This window comes from Amphiprion ocellaris, chromosome 19 (assembly GCF_022539595.1).
Source record: "Amphiprion ocellaris isolate individual 3 ecotype Okinawa chromosome 19, ASM2253959v1, whole genome shotgun sequence".
Taxonomy (NCBI): Eukaryota; Metazoa; Chordata; class Actinopteri; family Pomacentridae; genus Amphiprion; species Amphiprion ocellaris.
This window is the reverse complement of record NC_072784.1, coordinates 18,046,204-18,067,336: the sequence shown is the minus strand read 5'-3', so window position 1 is coordinate 18,067,336 and position 21,133 is coordinate 18,046,204. Positions and strand designations below refer to the sequence as shown.

General features: G+C 39.5%; 2 protein-coding genes across 2 annotated transcripts; both read right to left on the bottom strand.

The window, feature by feature from the left end:
• Positions 1-32: 32 nt before the first annotated feature.
• si:ch73-141c7.1 (coenzyme Q-binding protein COQ10 homolog, mitochondrial) lies at positions 33-4,520 on the bottom strand. Its single transcript, XM_023282070.3, has 5 exons — positions 4,312-4,520; positions 2,636-2,788; positions 1,704-1,896; positions 1,066-1,167; positions 33-451 (listed from the first exon to the last, which is right to left on the bottom strand). The coding sequence occupies exons 1-5, from the start codon at positions 4,413-4,415 to the stop codon at positions 299-301; spliced, it is 705 nt and encodes a 234-aa protein (XP_023137838.1). The 5' UTR covers positions 4,416-4,520; the 3' UTR covers positions 33-298.
• A 1,883-nt stretch (positions 4,521-6,403) lies between these two features.
• On the bottom strand, positions 6,404-9,313 carry hsd17b1 (hydroxysteroid (17-beta) dehydrogenase 1). The gene is made up of 6 exons (XM_035953654.2): positions 9,093-9,313; positions 8,614-8,775; positions 8,345-8,524; positions 8,106-8,199; positions 7,804-7,987; positions 6,404-7,257 (listed from the first exon to the last, which is right to left on the bottom strand). The coding sequence occupies exons 1-6, from the start codon at positions 9,277-9,279 to the stop codon at positions 7,102-7,104; spliced, it is 963 nt and encodes a 320-aa protein (XP_035809547.2). The 5' UTR covers positions 9,280-9,313; the 3' UTR covers positions 6,404-7,101.
• Positions 9,314-21,133: the final 11,820 nt, after the last annotated feature.

Genomic DNA, 21,133 nt, shown 5'->3' with positions numbered 1-21,133 from the left:
CACAATTTTACAAAGAAAACATATGTCTGACATGACTGTTTAAAATCATGTATTTATTCCAACCCATAAAATAAATATATGTACAGAAAAGTCAATAAATTAGCTGGTGACTTAAAAATAAATATCATAAAGTAGATTCTATTTGCATTAAAGTTCAAGGACAAGATATAAGTGAGTGCAAAAATAAGATCCAGTCTTCTGTGTAAGACAAGGGTTGATCTAGGTAAAGCAGCAGGATGTCAGAGTTTCGTTAGAAGTCTAAGTGGTTGCGAACGGAGAGAAGGTCAAAGACGTCGCCTTAAGATGACCGCCTCCTGCGCGGTGCCTCATGCTGATTCCTGTAAAGTGTCGCCGCCCGTGACTCAAAGGCACTGACCATCTGCTTGACCACTTCATCAAAGAACACACTGGCTAGCTGAGAGTGCAGAAGAGACTTGAACTCAAATGACACCTGCAGAAGACACAGAAGGGGAAATAGCATGCTATCTCACCGTTTCTGACAATTTTCTGTCTCATCACACAAACAATACATTTGGCTACAGTTAAAAGTTGCACATCTTCTTTAACTGCAGTGTTAAAAGTCATTTCTGACTTTATTTCCTTGAAATGCTTATGGGTAATCAGTTGCACAACACCACTTGTTTGACATGTTCTACTGAAATCCTACCACTTCCTGGCTGACCCTGACATAATCTGAGCCAACATTAAGGCCAGACTCCTGTCACCAGCTCTTTAACACTGTTCCCTGACCTGACCGCTATTTCAGGCTGCCTGCCTCAATGGACACCACCATGTCACTCCAGACTAAGTTTAGAGCATAATGAGATTTTAGCCAACACTTCCTCTCAGTAATCCATTCACAATAGTACAGGAATGGAGACTTAAAATTAGTCCCTTCTTAAGCATGCAATCTGATCTCTTAAGTCCTGCGAGCAAGTCACTTCTGGGTGGTTTCATTTTATGGATTCACTGTCAATGTGGTTGTATTTCTGTCGCTGTTGATGACAAAACTTGATTTCTGCATGACTTCAAAGACTAGATATTCATTTAACTTCACACACTTACATAGAAATCCACTTTGCAGGAGTCTGGTCGGTCTTTGGATCCAGGGGCAAACCTCCATATTGTTTCAAGATGACTGAAGAGGGATCCATCAGTGCACACAGCCTGTTTCAATAGACATGACCCTTTATTTTTCACTGATTGCACAAGACAACAAGCCCAGACGATCACAGAATCAAGAACCAACTACTACGCTCATGACAAGTCTACAATACTGTCACACTAAATTTTTTCTTAACAAAAAATAGGAAGTTGTGGAGTGACCAACAGTCCACTACAGCAGAAAGATTTTAATGTGATAACTGCACTTCCTCTAATGCTTGTTCATGTCAGTGCTAAGGAAACTTCCACTGTACTGACATCACTAAGAAACTTCTCTCTTCAACTTCTTTGTTTATACAAGAAGGTCAGAATTTTTTCTCATGAACATTACAAAGCTGAAGCACCAAAATGGCATAAACTTTGAGTGTGTTATCTGTGTTTTGTTTTGAGGGACTTTTCAGCAAAAGTCGCTACTCAAAGTTAAGAAGGTCCAAAATGTACATTAGTTATAAAATGAGTTTTTCCATACAGACATTGGATAAAGTATACTTTTTTAAGAAAATAAGATGCTATTTAGAATTGCCAGAACTACTACGTACTCTGACTTGGTGGTTTGGAACAACGGTGACCTCAGAGATGTATCGTTCAACAATGGGAGGAAAACCTATTTCAAGCTCTGCTCGGATGCCGCCATTCTGTCCCCTCACAACTCGAGACTTCTTGCACCAGGGAACGAAGTGCTGGTACTGGTCCACACTGGACACCACACTGTACATCTGCTCTGTAGTGTACCTGAGAACAGAGTTATATGAAGGCAGAAGCACAACCAATGAGATGATACTGCCGTGTTAACATGGAGTTACAAGGGCAATTGCTACAGTTTTTTGCAATTTCAATTTAAAGCTCTGTTTTAAGTGTATTTGGTAACTCTTTTAGTTTGTGTTTGTTTTTTATTTCACATTTAATAAAATTATATTTTGTTCTTTCAATGTGAAATTAATATATGCTCTTAACAATAGCTGTAACTAACAATTTTATCTAAAATTAATCTGCAGATTATTGTTTCGATTAAATATTTTTCTATTGCCAGAAATTTGTAAAATAAATAAATAAATAAATAAATGTAAATCACAACATTCCACACCACAAACTGCGTAATTTGTCCAAGTAAAATCTAAATGTCCAAAACTCAAAGATATTCAATATATAATGTATCATTCAGGGCAAAGAAAAACAGAAGTTGACCACATTTGAGAAATTGGAACCAAGAAATGTTGTGCAGATTTGTTGAAAATGCAACTGAAAAAGACTAGTGAATCATTTAAAGCTAACTGATTCAGCTCAGCTTCCAATTTCTTCATATATGACGTAGATAGGCGTTTGTACGTCTCATTGTAAACTTTCGTCCTCCATATTTTTTCTTTTTGCCATGATTTATTTATTTTTTTTTTGCATATTGCATATTTCTTGGGCTTATTTTCGCCTTCTTACAGTGGTTTTTAGCCATCTGATATCGTAAGGGGGCACTCACTCTAATGTCCGGCACTCTGTGTACTCCATCCTGCGGCTGCTGATGGAAGCAGCCAGGTTGATGAAGCTGCGGCTGGGTGTGCTCAGGGGGGTGGCGGGGCAGAGGCTGAGGCTGGCCCTCCTTTCAGCCAGGATGCCACATGAACCCAAGTGTCTGAGGGGTGGACATGATATATTTGTGAGCACATATGTGTTGTAAATTTACACAGATGTAGTAAGTCCCCCCCCCCAGAGAAACAAAATCATTCACTTACAGTTTTCTTAAGACAACATAATTGAATGAATATTTACTTACTGTTGATACTGACTTTCTTATTGAATTTCATTTCTCACTGTGGATCATCTGCCAGAAGCTGATGGCTGTTCATAGAAGCAATTATTCTTGTCTGCATCATTTCACCTGCTCTGTCTCCTATATCATCTCAAATTAGGAGTTTATTCAAGTTAAAAAATAACAGTTTCATTTTTTATCTTTACATTATGACTGAAATGTCATTAATGCATCAAAATGACTTGATTGCATTTACAAGAGTTATTTTTTTAAATATCAGGACCGCATGCTTTATGTTAAAGCTACATTGGCCAGTTTACATAAGTCTGCAGCTGCTTTTATCTGGATCAGTCATACATAATGTGCATATACACCTAACTTTATGTGTGTGATGATAGAAAAAGTGCATCTTTGTGAAACTTTAATGTGTCTCGTAACCGAATATTCACGACCACAAGTGCAGTTTGCAGTGTAATCTATGTTCATGCATTTGATATGTCTACTGTGCTTGTTTAGACATGATTTACAGATGACTTTTGTATACACTACCGTTCAAAAGTTCAGGCAATTTCATGTTTTCCATGAAAACTCACACTTTCATTCATGTGCTAACATAATTCCACAAGGGTTTTCTAATCATCAATCAGCCTTTCAACACCATTAGCTAACACAATGTAGGATTAGAACACAGGAGTGATGGTTGCTGGAAATGTTCCTCTGTACCCCTATATAGATATTCCATTAAAAACCAGCTGTTTTCAGCTAGAATAATCATTTATCACATTAACAATGTCTACACGGTATTTCTGATTAATTTAATGTTGTATTTATTGGGGGAAAAAGTTTTTCTTTAAAAAATAAGGACATTTCTAAGGGACCCCGCACTTTTGAACAGTAGTGTATAAAACGAAAAAAATTATCTCTTTTTCCATCATCATTTGAGCTGTAATTTTTAACGTGTAACCCTCATGAATGAAATCAAGTCATTTTGATGCATCAATGACATTTCAGTCGCAGTGTAGAGGCTGCAGGTACTTCTTCGCAATTGGAAAACTGCATTACAGGAGTTAAACTGTGGACCTTTACCCGATAAAAAAACCCCAAACATCTGAATTGGTTAGAATCTGATGCACAAAGCAGGTTAAATAATGCACACATGAGGATAACTGTTCCCATGGAAAGCAGTCTAGTTTTCGGCACAGTACAAAACCGAAAGCACCATGGAGAAGTCCCATGACTGCCAAACATAGCGACACACACTCGAATACTAACTATTATAACTTCAAAATTATTTCGAAAGCTACATTTTCAGAAGTGACACCTGAATTTTAACCCCAACAACTTTAAGCAACCTTACGCAGCATTTCGTCTACCTGCATACAATATAAAATTCCACGACGACTCACCTGAAATGTGTTCTTCTCGTGTTTCCCCGCATAAACTTTGAAGAGTGGACTTCAGACATCTCCAGCAGCGCCCTGAGGAGCAGAGGAGTCGTTTTGTTGGTCATTGTGAAGTTTGCGATAAAAACTAATGTGGTTCTTCGATCGGGAAAATCGCCGGTGTGAACTGATAACCAGCAGCTGCTGCAGCAAAAACCGGCTAAGTCCTGTATGGAGAGACACGCCACTTTCAGGAAAGTCAGGAGTGACGTAACGTGAAGCGCACTGGCTCCGGCCAATCAGATCACTACCAGGTGATTTTAAACACGCATTGGATTTGTCAGGACCATAAGAGATGTAACCTAAAAATTTCCACTTCAGCCCAAGGGATCATTTAAAATTGAGGAATGAGGATGAGCATTTATGGGTTTCACTGACAAATAATTAAAAATATTTCCTTCAGGCTATAGCATCAGTGGAGGTCTGGCGTTAGTAGAAAGGGCCTGGATTCAGGAATTATTTGATTAGCACCTCATGTCTGTCTTTCTATAAACCACTTGCTTATTTGCCAAAAACAAATAAAATCATAGTTATCTGTACTGTTATGGGATGCATAATGACTATATATGACTCTCCAATCATCACTGAGAGAGAGGAGGACCTAGGCCATTTAAAAACAATCACACTCATAAAAATAAATAAAGGACATAGAGATTCTTGCCTCACTGCAAGTAAATTACGCACATGTGACTCATTTGTGACAAATGTCGACGACCGAGTTCATCGAAATTCCAGACGTTTGTACGATCAATCCAAAGTCTAAATGACAGTGTGCAGCCCAGAAAGCACAGGCTGTACACATGATGAACCTGGACTTTGGTGCCACAAATGAATAAGGGCAACCTGTGTATCAAACTGATTGTACTAATGTTTAAAGCGATGAGAAAGCAAAATATGACAAAATAACAACATTCAAATGCATAGATTAAAAAAAAAAGTTTAAACAGTTGTAGAAAAGGTGGAAAACTTTATTTGATTTTTATATATTTCACAGCAGTCTTTACCTGACCCTCGTTATACTGATCTGCATAAAACCGCAGACTTTAAGAGGCTAACATGTGTCTAAGTGCTGCTTTATTGAGTGGCTGTGCGGTAACACTGCCAGAACTGGTAGGGCAGGATCCATTTCAGGATCTACAGAGTGGAATTAGGCCACTTGATCAGGGTAGGATTTAAGAACCTCAGTAAATCCCATCAAAGATAGGGCGGAAACGTAACTCGTAGATGTACAGACAAGATAACCTGTCTCATGTCAGCGGAGAACACACTCAAAGGCTTAACAGTCCCAGACTGAGCCAAGCATAACACAGGGAATGGATGCTGTTCCAGCTGGCCCTCCTTCAGTCTAATCCTTGAACTTTATTCAATTCAACGATTCAAAAGCCCAACTGCAGCAGGTTATCTCTACAATCATCAACAATTCAGGAGGACAATTCATATATCTATCTCTTAATGCTGATTTTAAACCTATGAAGATTTATGTTAAAATAGAAAGCTACAAGAAGTCATTCTTTGTTTATGCTATCTTGAATCACTTTCTATTGGATTTTTTGTTTGTTCATGCTGACTTGCTATCACAAGACGGTCACTAAATTCACTAAGCTGCTCAACACCTGTGTCATGGAGTCACTTTATTGATGTCACTTATTTCACTTCACCTTGATTTCAGCAAATACGTTAATCATTGACAGGTCAGCCAGTCAATAGACTTTACTGTCACCCCTCACCTGTCAAAGGCATGCAAGCTTTGAGGACAACAACCCAGTGTTATATTTGAAGGATTTTTTTTTTTTTTTTTTTTAAAAGCCACATATAATATAATTACCACAGTATATTCAAAATTACCTAATCTTGTTGTTTCTTGTGGCAATGTGAACACAAGACTAGGGGACAGAAAGAGAATCCAAAGACTAACACTTTGAAAACATATATTATTTTGTGGCTATCAGATAATTTCTTAGATACTAGTCTACACTTGTATCTCTCTTGTGTATCTCTGTTATAAAATATTCACTGTGGCTTTCCATTGCTAGAGATGCAACACATTTACATTAAATCAACAAAATGTGTATGAGGAAAATTATTCGTCACTTTACTTGATTTCAAATAATTTAATTATTCATCCATACTTTTATTTATTTATTTATTTATTTATTCCAGAATTACTAATTTAAGGCGTGCATATAAGCAGACAACAGAGAAGGAAGACAGCATACAATAGCTTTCATCTATACAAAAAAAAACTTGCACACTATTATTAGGCAATTATTTTCACTTGGCCTTGTGCATATAACAGATAACAAATCAAAAATTACATAAGTAATTTTTACAGTGTTCTCACTGTAATATTCTGTGAAGAAGCACGTTAATACCAGTTAAAAAAATATGTAAAACAAGTGTGGTAAGAACACTGTCAAGCAAGAAGAATGCAAAATCTGTGGTAGTCTATGACTCAAAACATAAAATTAAATCCTTAACAAATATTTCACCACTAAACCAAAGAATAGCCTATTTTTACACTTTCTGTGTGATAAAGTGTGTTGTTTCTGATAAGTCACACTTATAAATAGAAGCATGCCATGAACTCCACTCACAAAACTTCATCCTCACTGCCCTTTCCAGCTGAGCAACAACAGCGACAGGAACAACTTTATTTGGGGGGAATCAAAATGAGGAAAGCTAAATATTAACCAAAGAGCAGTGGCTGCACATAAAGTACCGGCTTGGTTGAAAGCAAGGCATGTAAAAAAAAAATTATTGATCCTCAGCTGAGAAAATGATTTTGCTCATAGCACTGATGTACTGTGATCCATCTGGTTCTGTCATCTTCAGTTTGGTCAGAGGTGGCACAACGCTGGTGGTGAAGTATCTGAATGCAGGGCTGGGTGACTGGATGGCATCTAGAAACACCTTGGAGACAAACAGTAAACACACAATTGTTATATTACTACAGGATTACTACTGATGCACTTAACTATATGTAATTGTAATTGTATGTAGTGTTTGTTGTAGTTAAAGGAGAAATTAAAAACTCATGCTCAGTGTAACCCATCTAAAAAAAAAGAATTGTTTTATTTATTGTATTTTAGCATAACACACTAAGGAGCTGTGTGAAACTACCCCATTATCAGTTAATTAAAAACAAACAACTGATTTCTTACAATTTTGGATTTTTTCTGTGCGTTTGTGTGAAAAAAACAATGTCAAGAGCTACTGATACAGAATAGTGTGGTAGTCTGTAGCTAAAATTTGTGTGATTTCTTCACATTATTAGGTTAACATGATTGCATTGTATTATTACTACATTAAAGCAATTATGTAATAGATTTTATGCAGAAATACTTGTATCAGTAACACCCTTTAAACAGCCAAACTCATTCAACCTTACTGGTACAATAGACACATCGTACCACACGTAGACATTACTAATGAAGTTCTAATCTACCAGAGACATACCTTTACAATGTCTTCAGTGTCCTGTGCAGCATTTTGGAAAACAGAGCTACAGTGCTGCAGGTATTTTTCATAAAAGCTGATTGTTTGGGCATCAACTTGTTGGAGAGTTGCATCTTCAAGTTCCACCTTCTGCAAGTTGACCAGGAAGTCAGTGTTGACTGGACCACACTCAATGAGACTCACACTGTAGGAGGAAGCATTTTGGTCAAGACTGCATCCTTACTGACACTAAGAGACAGAGTCTGTACTCATAAATAGCCCTTAAATGAAGCAAACAAGGTTCAACACATTCCATAACTCACTGGATGTTGAAGTGTTGCAAGAGGACAGCCAAACTCTCACATGCTCCCTCTATTGCAAATTTGCTGGCACAGTACATCTCATTAAATGGGAGACCTGCAAGACCATATTTTGGTAATTTCATGCATGGTAACAAGCATCGTGATGATCTACTCACATGATTTCTCCTCATTACAAAAACTGCACATGCAGAACACTGTTGGCACTCAGTAAATCCACAAAATGAGGCAGCTTATCTCACCGTGAAGCCCTCCGGTGCTGCCAGTGACCAGAATGCGGCCCTGGCCCTGAGCCTTCATATCTGACAGAAAGGCCTGGATGGTCTGAATGGTACCCAGGAGGTTGACCTCCAGAATCCTCCTCATCGAGTCCAACGACTGCACCTCCAGTGGCCCCATCAAACCCACGCCAGCGTTACACACTGTGAGTAATTAACATGGGATAATTAACACGTGCAAATCACATCCTATCCAATCCAAAAGTGATCAGAACACACAGACAGGAGCATACCCAGAATGTCCACTCGTTTCTCCACAACCCTGTCTCTTGCATACAGGATGGACTGCCGGTCTGTCACATCCATTTGGAGTATGTCCAAAGTGTCCTTGTGCAGGCCTTTCACACACTCTAAGAGACGTTCCTTCTTGGCCAGGTTTCTCATTGTGGCATAGACTGAACAGAAAGTAGAACTTAGTGGTATGTTTTATTGTGTGGGTAAAAACAGCACAAATACAAGTAAGTAATAGTAAATAGTTTTCATACAACATTTCTACAGATTATCTGCTCCACCTCATGTGTGCATGGTAGATCTGATGGGGTGTCAAGTCAAGTTATTTGTAGCACAAATTTGCATGTTACACAGAGTCTTAATGACTTTAAAGGCCGGTACCTTTATAGTTCCTGACCCAGTATAAGCTCTCTAAGAATACATTTTCTTACATAAGAAATACGGCAGCAGAACATGATTGGTAGATGTCAGCTGTGGTTACCTTTGAATCTTTTGTCGGGGTCAGAGGCTAACCGAACTGCCAGGCTGAGACCAATCCCGGAGGAGCAGCCTGTGATCAGCACCACCTTCTTGTCCATTGAGCCTGGCTTACCAACCTTCAATGGAGAGCAGCTGGAGCAAAGTGAGAGGAACGCCACCAACAGAGCCAGACAATAGGATGGAGACATGTGAAAACTCCTTTCAGTGTTTTTAAGTCTGTCACTATCACAAGGCCAGTAAATCCTAAACATCTGCCTGTTATCAGCCATCTGGAGTCCCTCTATTTTTTCTCATGTCCTTGCCAGTATAGTTTATTTTTTTCTCTCTTTTTTTGGTTTAATTTATTTTTCTTGTCTTTTGAGATGCGTGGGAATCGGTACCTTGCAATAAGTGATCAGTGCTTGTGTTACTGTTGGAAGTGTACGTTACTGACTCCTCTGAGGTGTTGCAAGAACATTTGACTTTTAGAAATAATGACAGTATCTAGAAAATCTTGCTTCACTGTGCACTGCCTGCACTTTGAATGACACCAATTATGTGAACAGCAGGTGGCAGCAAAACTCAGTCTGTAAACCCCAGTGAATAATGCCACACTGACCTATGGGGACTCCATTGACAAAAAAGACAATTAGGCTGATAATAGCCACAAAGGAGGACAACGGTTTAGTTTTAAGGCATTGAGGGGGAGGGTATAACTAAGTTTTGTTCTTTTAAGTTCACCAAAACCTTGCATCCTTTCCCCAAGACTTGTGTTGCAGTAAGTTGTTATTTCAGGGAAACCTAAGAGAGTTGTCATGTCTTGGTGCCATTATTCAGGTCAAGAAGTTTGGATTCAAGTTGATGCAGATGAAACATCTTCAAAACCAGCAATAATGTCTAAAATATTTATCTCTATTTATCTCAGTTAAAACCTATTCCATCTACATCAGATGATCCAAGTACTGAAAATTTGATTGAGCATTTAAGTTGGGATCATTTTTTGTCCACAAAATGTTCCCAGTATTAGGGAAGCACTAAATTCCACAAAAACATAAGTGACAAATTAAAGTACAGGAGAGAAAAGCTAGTGATTTTGGGCTCAGGAGTCTCAAGAGTCAAACTAAGATGCTCTACGTTTAATGCAATCTTAAACCTTGTCATATGTGGTCACAATTGTAAGAATATAGTTTGCACTGAGAGGAAAAGGGGAAACCGTGCCCATTATAAAGTAAAAAAGCCTCTATCAACAGCTAAGATAATCGGTTCAAGTAATCCATCGTGCAGGTTCTTAGCAGCAACTGGAAAATATGTGACGAGCACATCATCATATGCATGTAAGTGAGTTTTCACTAGGTGGCAACAGAGTTTCAGGCACAAACTATTCATCGCTTAGTCTGATTCCCTTTTGAACAGCTTGTGTACTTTGCTTTAGGTGACTATTTGATCAAATCTGGGCCAAGTCAAATAGTCAGAAACGACAATAGGCTGTGAAGACTCACTTCTGTTGTGTAACATTTACTTTGCAGATTCAATTCAGAGTTGACACTTTCCTTGATATTACCTCATATGCAGTTTTTTTGAAGGCATTTTTAAGTCTCACCTTGATGCCATCTTCCTTCATTCTTAGTGGTTACTATCACATGTGCATTTTCCTATCGATGACTTTCTGAGCAGGCAAAAAAAAACTTGCATGGAACTTTACAGCAGACTGAATTAAAAAGAATTTCTTCTGCTGATGGGAGCAAACCGAGTAGGAATTTCCTGCCATTTTGTTGCGTTCCTCCCCTTGAGATGGCATCAGCTTGGCTGCTGTCCCAGAGCCTGTGGGACAGATAACAGCAGGCCTTGAACCTCTTTCAAATATCTAGAACTCCCAAGCATTGTTCAAACTCTTGAACTGACTGACCTTAGACACCACTTGTTTTTAGCTGTTTTATGATACACAGCATACATCCATTTGTTACTTCCATTAATCTTAACTTATCTTGTTTAGGGTATTGAAACCTGAATAAAGTACCCAGAGTGTTTTGACCTCGTGCACAACTGCATGGTGCATTGCTAATGTTCTTTGAAGAAGCGGTGAGGAAGAACATCAACACTTTGCTGGCTACTTCATGCAAATTGCTTTTACTTCTGTGAAAAAAAGGAAATGCCAGCAGAGTGTTGAAACTGATTATGTTTATGCTTTTGCTTTACTTCTCCTTTCCTCCTTCTCACCTGTACAAAGTCAGGCAACACTCAAAATCACAGGCTGCACTTCATCCATTTCTTGTCTTTGAATCCATTCTGGCAGCATGGTACAGTTTGTGGTCAATGGTCTGGTGCAGTTGGGAAGCTTCCTGCTACACGTGGCCTACAGCCTTCCTGTGGCCCAGTAATTATCAAGAGAAGGTCTAGTGGCGGTGCACACTGGCCTGGAAAAGCCTTTAAAATGCCTCTTGGGTAAGACTGGCCTGAGGTACAGAGAGTAAACAGACTTTTGAAGACCTCACAGCTGTTCAGAGAAAGAGCAAGGATATCCCACGTGCACAGCCGTGTGTCTTTGTGGCTTTTTTTTTTTTTTTAAGAGAAAAGTAAAGTGTTTGTTGGAGAGCTTATGGATTCTGCACTGAGACCGCTGTGCAAATAGTGAAAGAGCTATTTACGACAGCTTCAGGAGAGAAAACATAACAGCTCCCTGGTGTCAGTCCATTCATGTGCTCGCCCGGTGGAAGACTGGGAGTCACATTGGACTGAGCAGACGCATGTGATGAGTGCATGTTGGAGACACGGTACACAGTTTGTAATAACACCGAGGAGCTGCAGAAGCAGATGTACTCGACAGGATGTCCCATGTGAGAGCAATGAGCAGAAGTGAAACAGCTGAAGACGTGTTGTGGTGGATGTGGCGAAGCTGAAAGGCACGCTATACCTGGTTGTTAAGTCAAACGAGACAATTTTTTCTGGGGGCGTTTTAGATGAAGTGAAATATGCAGACGATAGATTTCTCATGAATTGTACCTCATTGTACAGGTACAAGATAAAACAGTTCAATGGCATTTTGAGGCTGATAGGAACTTGATCTCAATCTCAAAAAAGCTGATGCCTGTCATTCTTGTGATTACTTGATGTAATCAGTGAGTAGGGGTTCTCCAACAGCTTAATAAGAGGAAGAAAAAGGCCTTACTTATGAAGGTGATACCGGGAAATAAAGATTACTTTTAAATTTAGAACAAGATAGATAATAGGGAGATCATACTTGGAATAGTGCAGCGGGAAAGCTAAGTTACTTCATCACTGAACATAAAATATGTTGATGAAGATACTGCAAATGTTATCCAAGATACTGTAAGCAATAAAGAGTTTAAAATAATGGATAGATTATCAACGGTAAATGTGATGGGGAAATGGTTGAAATAGTTGTAAATGCTAAACAAATAGTAAACAGCGAGACATTATGGACAAAGAGTTGGAAAAGCTAAAAGCACAGAATAAATGGCTCAAAAGCTGTGCAAATCCAAACTGCTCTATACAACAGCAATACTGTAACATCCCCGTAAAATGAGTCTGACCAAAAGGATTAGGAACCAGTGCTCTGTCTAAGATCTCCCATTATCAAATACACGCTGTCATGGTTTGTACATCCCAGAGACAACTCAATTCTGAAGTGTAGAACACCGTGACTTTGTGCCTTATAAAGGGCCAGGTTGTCCTTCCCCATCATTTGTGTCCTAGAACACAGCAGACTTTACATAAATGCTGTTAAATGCTGCAGACAACAATAAAGGCAGTGTTCCTAAGAAGACTGAAATGTCACCGAAATGTTATAATTTGATTGGTGTTTCTGCCTGTGGTTGTCTCTATGCCAATAAGTTCATATTACTAAAGCATTCTGATATCAAATTAATTCCTCTCTATCTGCCTGGAGGGATATGTGTCACTTAAAAAACCACAAGCGTCTGCATCTGATGAAACAGAGTTACTGTGTCTGTGACCTTTTCTTGTCGGTCTTCCTCAACACAAATCCTTTCCTTCAGCACGGGTTCTAACAGTTAAAAATTAAACTGTCAGTATTCGAGAGAAGTTTTGTGCTTCTGTGTGCTACACTTGAGCCTTACACTCATATATGTTCCAAGGATATGTGGTAAAAATAGAATGTATTCGCTGCTCTGTGAAACCCATCCAGCCTACAGGACAACTGGGACTGAAGTGAGGGATTGAAAGAATTCCATCATCTCAGAATGTAATGCAGGATGATAAAACCCAAACCAAGGAGCTCTAACTTTATGTGCCTGCTTACAAACTGCCAACTGGTGAGAGATGTGGTTTTGACAAATCTGACTGCCACGGAGCTTATGGCAGGTTTACCTCAATAAAAGGTAAAGAGAGAGGCTGAGAAATGTGCAGTGCATTTTTCACAAGGTAATACAGAGGCAGCGGGGCTTACTCTTCCCTGGTAAAATCATCACAGCTGAAACAGGAGAGGATGTGTGGAAAGTATGAAGACACATATACTGAAGCAGAGTCAACACATTTTCATCTTCTCATATACAGAAAACGACTTCCTCAAACTATTTTAGCACAACTAGCGGAAACTCTACAGACCTATTATTAACTCCTGCATTTTGAATTTTACTTAGATGCAAGTTAAAATCCTAATAAAAAGAGAAATGCAGTCTGTCTGAAAACTTTATTACTCGCTTGCTGCAAGATCAAGACAGAAGGAATACATTTCAATATTTCAGGTGAGGAGCATTACAATGTTGCTGTGGGACAAAGGGATCTGGTCAAACTTCCATCCTAGAGCAAAAATGAAGATAGCTCATGTACTGCCATGGGACAGCAACATATCTTCTACATGTATATTTTCCCAGGGTTTTTGATATATGTGATCATGCAGGGTTTATAGCGTCCTGCAGGACATGAGGCTTTACGTCAGCCGTAACCCTCAGGGTCATTGCTTGACCTGCTGGTTTGGCATTCCTCAGACCCGTTTGTATACAAAACTTTAGCGCTCCAGGAAATGGCTGGAACTGTGTCATGGGAAATGTCTTCTCCGTCTTGAATCAACTGTTCGAGGCATTCCTTCTCGCTGTTATAGTGGGGACATCCTGTTCCTGCTCATTTCTGGGCCTTCGGGCACTCAAGTCTGTACTGGGACTAGACCTGACCTGTGTTTAGCCCAGAGCGTTGATAATCTTAGACATGACTTAAGCAGGAGGTCAAAACAGGACAGTTTTTGGGATGTATGCATACCTCCTGCAGCTGCACCATTATGGAGACTTTTGTTTGGTCGACAGGCACAAATATATCTAAAATATGTATCGAAGGCTTGTTCCGTCATGAGATTCAACTGGTTAGATAACATATACAAGAAATTTTTGTCTAAATGCAGATATGATCAGTGGAAGTTTGCCAGTCTGACTGGGAAAATAGCACAAAACTGTGACTGCATTAGGTAGCCTAATGGGGTCAGTGGATTAATATTAAAAAGATTAATACCTCTATACTAAAGCATAAAAAATAGATGATTTGTTAAGGATTCAGTGGATATTTATTGAGAATATCCTGCATTCCTGTGTCATCTTTCTCCAGGTGCAGCAGGGAGTGAATGCCAAACACTCCATGCATCACTTCCCCACCTGCGATGTGGTAAAATGAAGTGATGGGTGGTATGTTGAGGCATGGCAAGTGACTCAGCTGTACTGGTATTTACCTGATACCGAGCAAAAGAGCTCTCAACTGTAAAAGAGGGCATAACTTACTGCTCTACTGTTAACGAACCACAGAGCTTCTTTTTGCCCACAGCCTTTGTTTCCTCTTTCTTATGATTTCTCTTCATTTACCTTAATATCCTTGTTTAAATTTCTAAATAATGCCTTTCCAGATGCTTTCTTGTTTTTCCAGAGATACTGATGAAATCAGCAGCGTACTCCACCTTGGTTACCTGGATACGCTGTGTTTACAGGTGGGTCTGGAAAGACAGTGACTAAGTGTGCAGACATAACATTACGCACTGTACGAGCAGGCATGTCCACAAGTGGCAAAATGTCTTTCAGAGGCACAAGCATTTCTACCACACCACACGCTCCACACCTTTTAAACTGTGAACATTTTGATATGCATTTTGTACTAACACATGCCCCAGCCTCTCTTTCCCCGAAGGGCTTTTTTGTGTTCGCATGTGCAAGTACATCAAACCCACTTCCCCTGACTCTCAAATGCATACAAAATGAGATTTGTATGCTTTGCAGTTGAGATATGCAATCTTTAGGCCTGAATAGTGCAGTCTTGTCCAAATGTTTGTCTAAGTGTCTGTACTCTGCTCTTATATTTTGATTTCTGCTGGTCAAGGATACTCCACCTATTGTATTAGCTTGCATAACCTTGTTGTTTAAGGAACGCTAGTGAAACTTGGACACACAGTCTTTCGATGCCTTAGAAAATTATAATAACACTCCCCAGTATGCCAGCTCATACCACAGTTGCATAATCACTCCCTCGACTTTCATTTCCCAGGTGCGAAGTTTGACACACCTGTGGCAATGCGAACCTGCTAAATATCTATCACCATGAGCACGTTTTCCTCCTCCTTTCTCAATTTGACATGTTTGAAAGGATCATATTTCCTCGGCCTTTTGTCAAATGCTCTCAGCACCGAACCAGTACGTTCCACACTCCCACAGTTGAGAGCTAATCCTTGTTATCACCTCAACAAATGCTTCTCTCACACAACTAAATAGAAAGTAATGCTGTCCATCCTCATTTCTAACATACCTATTGCGACTTGTCATTGTTTGCTCAGACACTGTGTAGTTCCCATTGGTTGACTCCTCAACGGATTTGTTCGTGCAACACTTGACAAAGATTCAGCAAAACAGAGCTTGGCTGGCCCTGCAATGAAAACTAAGATAATGCTCTTCCCTGTAAGTCTGACGCTGGCACAACTGCTTACAGTATCTAGGTGACACGGTTGCTATATGTGCTGTTTGTTTGTCTGCTCCATTTCCTGCCGTGGTTACTGTCAATTTTAGTTTACAGCTGGTGGTTAAAGTTAGGTTAAGTCTGTTTCAGTGCTTAAGTTTATGTTTCACAGGTTAGAAGGCGGAATATTGTTTTCTTCTTTGTTTCTAGCACAACATTCTATTTTTTGTCCTTTAATGTCATTTTTACATGAAAGAGAGCAAAACAAAATTAAAGTCAGATGCCATAATTGCTCAAAAAATGAGGAAATCATGTGTCATTTTAACAACAGCTTTAATTCCAAATCAACTGTTGATTCTATAATTTAGTTTCTCTACACAACTTCCTAGTTGAAGCTAAGGATGCATTTACAAAACATTCCCAAAGGCCATCTGCGGCTTATCACCTCTCAGCATCATTTCCTTCACTTAAAATGACCAAGACCAGAAGCCAAGTCCCTAACGTGAGTTTGTACACACTGTAAATGGTGCTACGTGCTTATCACACATCTTTCCCTATTTTGTCCTGTCAGTTTACTGCTCATGAGGAAGAGCATTTCCCCTGTCCTCTTCCTCCTGTGCTAATAGTCTGACCATGCTCCCATGCTGCTCTCTTTAAAAGTGATTAGAGGGAGAGTTAAAGGCTAAGGTACATTCTGACAGTGACAGAAGAGGATCACTGTGACATGTGGCTGAATTTCTCAGAAGCCCTTCTGCTAGATGGCAATTGAATCTATCTTGTGGTTATGAGATGACAGAGCAAAGGTCAAAACAAAGCTCTGGGAAACGTGCTGTGTTGCATGATCCTCTGAGAATCGTAAAAGTCCTCTGACATGAGCAGACCACTCAGCTGTATCTGGGGCGACCATTTCTGCTGACAATTTATCATACTTAGTAATTATTACATAAGACTATTTTGGCCTATAATTTGGGTTTAGAAAGCTGACTTATGTGAAGGCAGCAGACAGCATTGCAGAAACTGACAAGAGCCTAAGAGCATGATTATTAGCCACTGGTTATATAAGATGGCTTTTTTTTTCGTGACTTCTTCGACCCAAGAAATCAAGTTAAAGTCTGAGAGTGACATGCATGGCAATCTTCATGACGGGCATGCCAGGAATGCCATGGCATAACAACCTAATATGGGCATTACACTGAGTTGATGGGCCAGCTTGACTTTCGGCAAACATTCCAGCTCCTCATAGTTTCTGTTCAAGATGTTCTAAAGTCACTTTCACATTCCTTTCTTGTTTGTTTCTCATTGCAGGTTGGTTAAAGGATTAGTGTCTGAAAGCTTGGGTGGTGTTCTTGCCCTTCACCCCTTTACACTTACGATAAATTGCGTCAGCTCTGTCAGTTAGCACTGGAATTAGATCCTGACTTGAGAGGTTCCTGTCATCGTTCTAATAAACTATACTTTACATAGATTCTCTAAGTTGCATAGCTTTGTAAAATTTTTCAATAATCATTTAATGCTTTATAGATTAGTAATTAGCACATCAATAAGGACAATTTCAGGACTGCTGGGTTGTGAGCATGTAGCTTTGACTTTTAGATGCCCATCTACTCCAACCAAGAGGCTTCTTCAGAGCATGGTGTTACTTTACCTTCTGGCTAAGACCTATCATCCCCCTGTGGTATTCAAACCTTTTAAGAAGTTATAGTAAGTCTGCAATAAAGTGACCCCAGTGACTAATAAATATATGAGAGATTTTTAATGTCCTGCATCATTGCATAAGGAGTATTTCCCCGCTCAGTCGAGGTGTAATTATAACGTTACACAGTCGCTGTTTCCAGCCAAAGGGTTAGACACCTCTGGAGTTTCACAAGATGAATGTGAGGGGTTGTGGGGAAAAGAATGGGAAAGGAAATGAGGAAAAGCAAAAATCTGCTAGACTCATCTTCTACTGTGAAATACTGGAAAAAATCAACAATGATGCAAAAGTAACAGTTTAAGGGCAGAATCTGTGGAAATATTAACAACTCGTAGGCATCTGAAACTTAATAAGGGTCGTCAACCACAGACAATTACGCAGATGTTTTCTGCTTAATCCGAAAAGTTTTAAGTGACCTAATTTCTCAGAAAAAAAATGTCAAGGTGTAAACAGAACAATATCTTGTTCCGATGTGTAAAATGCAGAGAAGTAGAAACATGAAATGGCATAAAACGTAAGTACTGCCTGATTTTCTTTTCAAAATTTTTTTTCTGCAGTAATTAAGTAAATGTCTCTTTTACCTTCTTTTAATGTCATATTACAAAGCCAGAAAGATTTCACCACAGCTGTGGACAAAATAGATAACTTATTAGCTGCAGCAATTAATTAATCAGTTTTAAATTTATTAAAATATAACAAAGAGTAACAAAGTAACTGAAAGAGTAACTGGATATTCTAGCAAATTACATGAGGATGTAGTTTTGCATTGTCAAACAAACACAAGTGTTTTCCTATGAGATTTTTTTTTTTTTTAAGATCACAAGAAATAAACATGTTAAAAGCACTGAGGAAACACACTTCTGGGCCTCATGCTTGTGAGTTTCTTTCATTCATGGCTGTCTTAGCCGTCTGAGTCTCAAGTAGACTTGGCCAGATCATATGACTGATCTGTCTCTGGGGTCTTTGATCAGTGCTTTGGATCACATACAGCAGCGGACATATCCTGTTCTCCTCATTAACGTTATGCTCGAGACGAAGGTGAAAATGACATCAAAGGTGCTGGAAAGCTCTTCTGTCAGGCTAGATTTGGGGAGTTGGTATTGTATAAGAGATTCATTTTCTCATTAAAAGAAGTGGACTGGTTGAGATTGTAAATTTAGCTTAATGCAACCATTTATGTAATATTTAAAATCCTAAAAAGACTCATTTAGACAGCTGTTTTTGCAATGGCAACATCTCTTCTTCTGCTTACATTGCAACAAACAAAAGACAAGAATAAAGAAGACAAGGCTGTCAAGTCATTTGATAGTAAACTGATAAGGAGATCTGTAGTTTCCAAATAATTCGTCTCTGTTACAAAGCTGGAGTCTGAGTTTTGCCTCCGGTTCAACAGGGCTGTGGCACCAGATTCCTCTCTTCTGGCTTTGCGTCAGCAGGGGATTCCTCAAGATCCAGCATCTGGGTGCTGCCTTCTTGCCGTCCCTGTGCATTGCCATCGCAACACTCACGAGACGAAACGATTCGAAAGCCGCAGTAACAGACAGAGTTGTTTCCTGTCCCCCAGCTGGAGTGAGGGGTGTGAGAAACATGCTCGCTACGCTCAGAGTTATGGCCACAGAGGCGATTAGTAGCAGAGAATCAAATAACCCCATCCCACAGGGACAATGGTCCCCTCTCCAACAGACACTTCACTCAATAGATGACAAGGAGAGACAAAGGAGCAATTCAGTGTCTGTTAACACAAGAGGCCCTGTCCATAACAAAAACTGAGCTATGAATGAAGATAAAGATGTGTAGGCTATGTGACAAGACATGAAAATGCAACTTCTGCTTCCACTGGATCAGAAAAAAAAGACAGGTGTAGAGATTATAAACCCAGAATATTTACCATACTTATGCAAATCACTGGGATTGATTAGAAAGATTATGTTAAAACCCAACAGATGGCACTAATCCTCGCCTTTATTTGCGGGGTTTCAGGGTTTTGAATTAGAGGAGGGCCTATCAGGAGTGGGTGTCCGATCAATGTAGGGGCACGCCCTCAGTGTGGCCACAGACGCTGGGCTGAAGGGCGGCTGAGTCAGTCTGAACCCCTGCCAGAGTGTTTTATGTTCCCATTCATCCTGGGGAAGGAGCTTCAAACCACTGGAATCTGGGCACTCTCCAATTCTTTACGGATTATGTGAGGGCAGTTTATTTGACTTTTACATTTTCTGTCACCAGTTGCAATCAGTTCAACATCCCATGTACATTAGAACCCTGTGAGGGATTTTAAGCAGGAGTGTGGAACGTCATTTAAATGGCAGCCAAAACAAGTTCCTTGAAGAAGTAATGTGTGCTGAGAAACGTTGTGCTCATTGGTGGCTGCGGGTCACTTGTCTGATTTGTGATGTGATCAGTTGAAAAGCTCGGGGGTAACTAAAGAGCACAGAGGCCTGAAGGGATGCATAAATTGCTGGCTGTCAACATGAGCTATAAGTCACAGTTGTGGGGTTTTTGAGAGCTAAGCTGGTGGAAACACAGACATAGGGTACACACACTTCATTCTAGGTTTCTCTATGGGAGGTCTTGCAGAGGCATAGAACTGAAGAAAGTGGGAGCAGAATCTAAAACTATGGGAGTGAATGAGCAGCTGGATTCTCAAGTTCATAGCAGTCTCGAGCCAAACTATGGATTTAGTGAGACTTTAGAGGAATTTGTTTGTGTGAATAAAGACAACACACAGGAAAACAGTAGCAGGATATGGGCCACAGCCAGTACAACCAAGGGGGATGAATGATTTTCATGGAAAAGTAGGGATATGGTTGAAAAGCTCTTCATCTAGATTTTACCAGTCTGAGGCTTTGCAGGACGTGGAGAGAATGCATTTCTGAGTTGTGGGTCAGGTACAGGAAAGTTTATTTGAGGCAATACAAACATGTTCTGTTTGTATCAAGTTCATTTTTGCGTTTTATGTTGCCGTCTGTAATAAAGTTAATTTCTTCCAATCCAAATGTTTTGGAAGAATGTATCTCTTGTTAGACTGCTGAAAATGTACTTCCCTGTGTTGTGTTTGAAATTTGTTGTTTTCACAGCATGATTCCTACATTTTGTGGAGATCCTGACCTCCACTCAGGTCACAATTTCCCATTGACCAGAACTTTGGTTCAAATTCAAATCTCACAGCTGTGTTTCCATGAAATTTGCTATCTAGAGGATGCTTTGCTTGTATATCTTCCTCTGCTCCCATAAGGCCACACTCAAACATCAAAAATATCACCACTTTTACTATTTTTTTTATTCAACACATTAATTACCATATATTTTCTTATTTATTTACCTTACAGTCATAAATCCTTTTGATTTTAGCCAAGTGGCATTTTCTGTATCACCATGCATCATTTACGACAATAAATGTCACATCTTTCATCCACACCAACTCTTTTAAATTGCAAGATGTCATGAACTTGCAGACAATATAATACAAA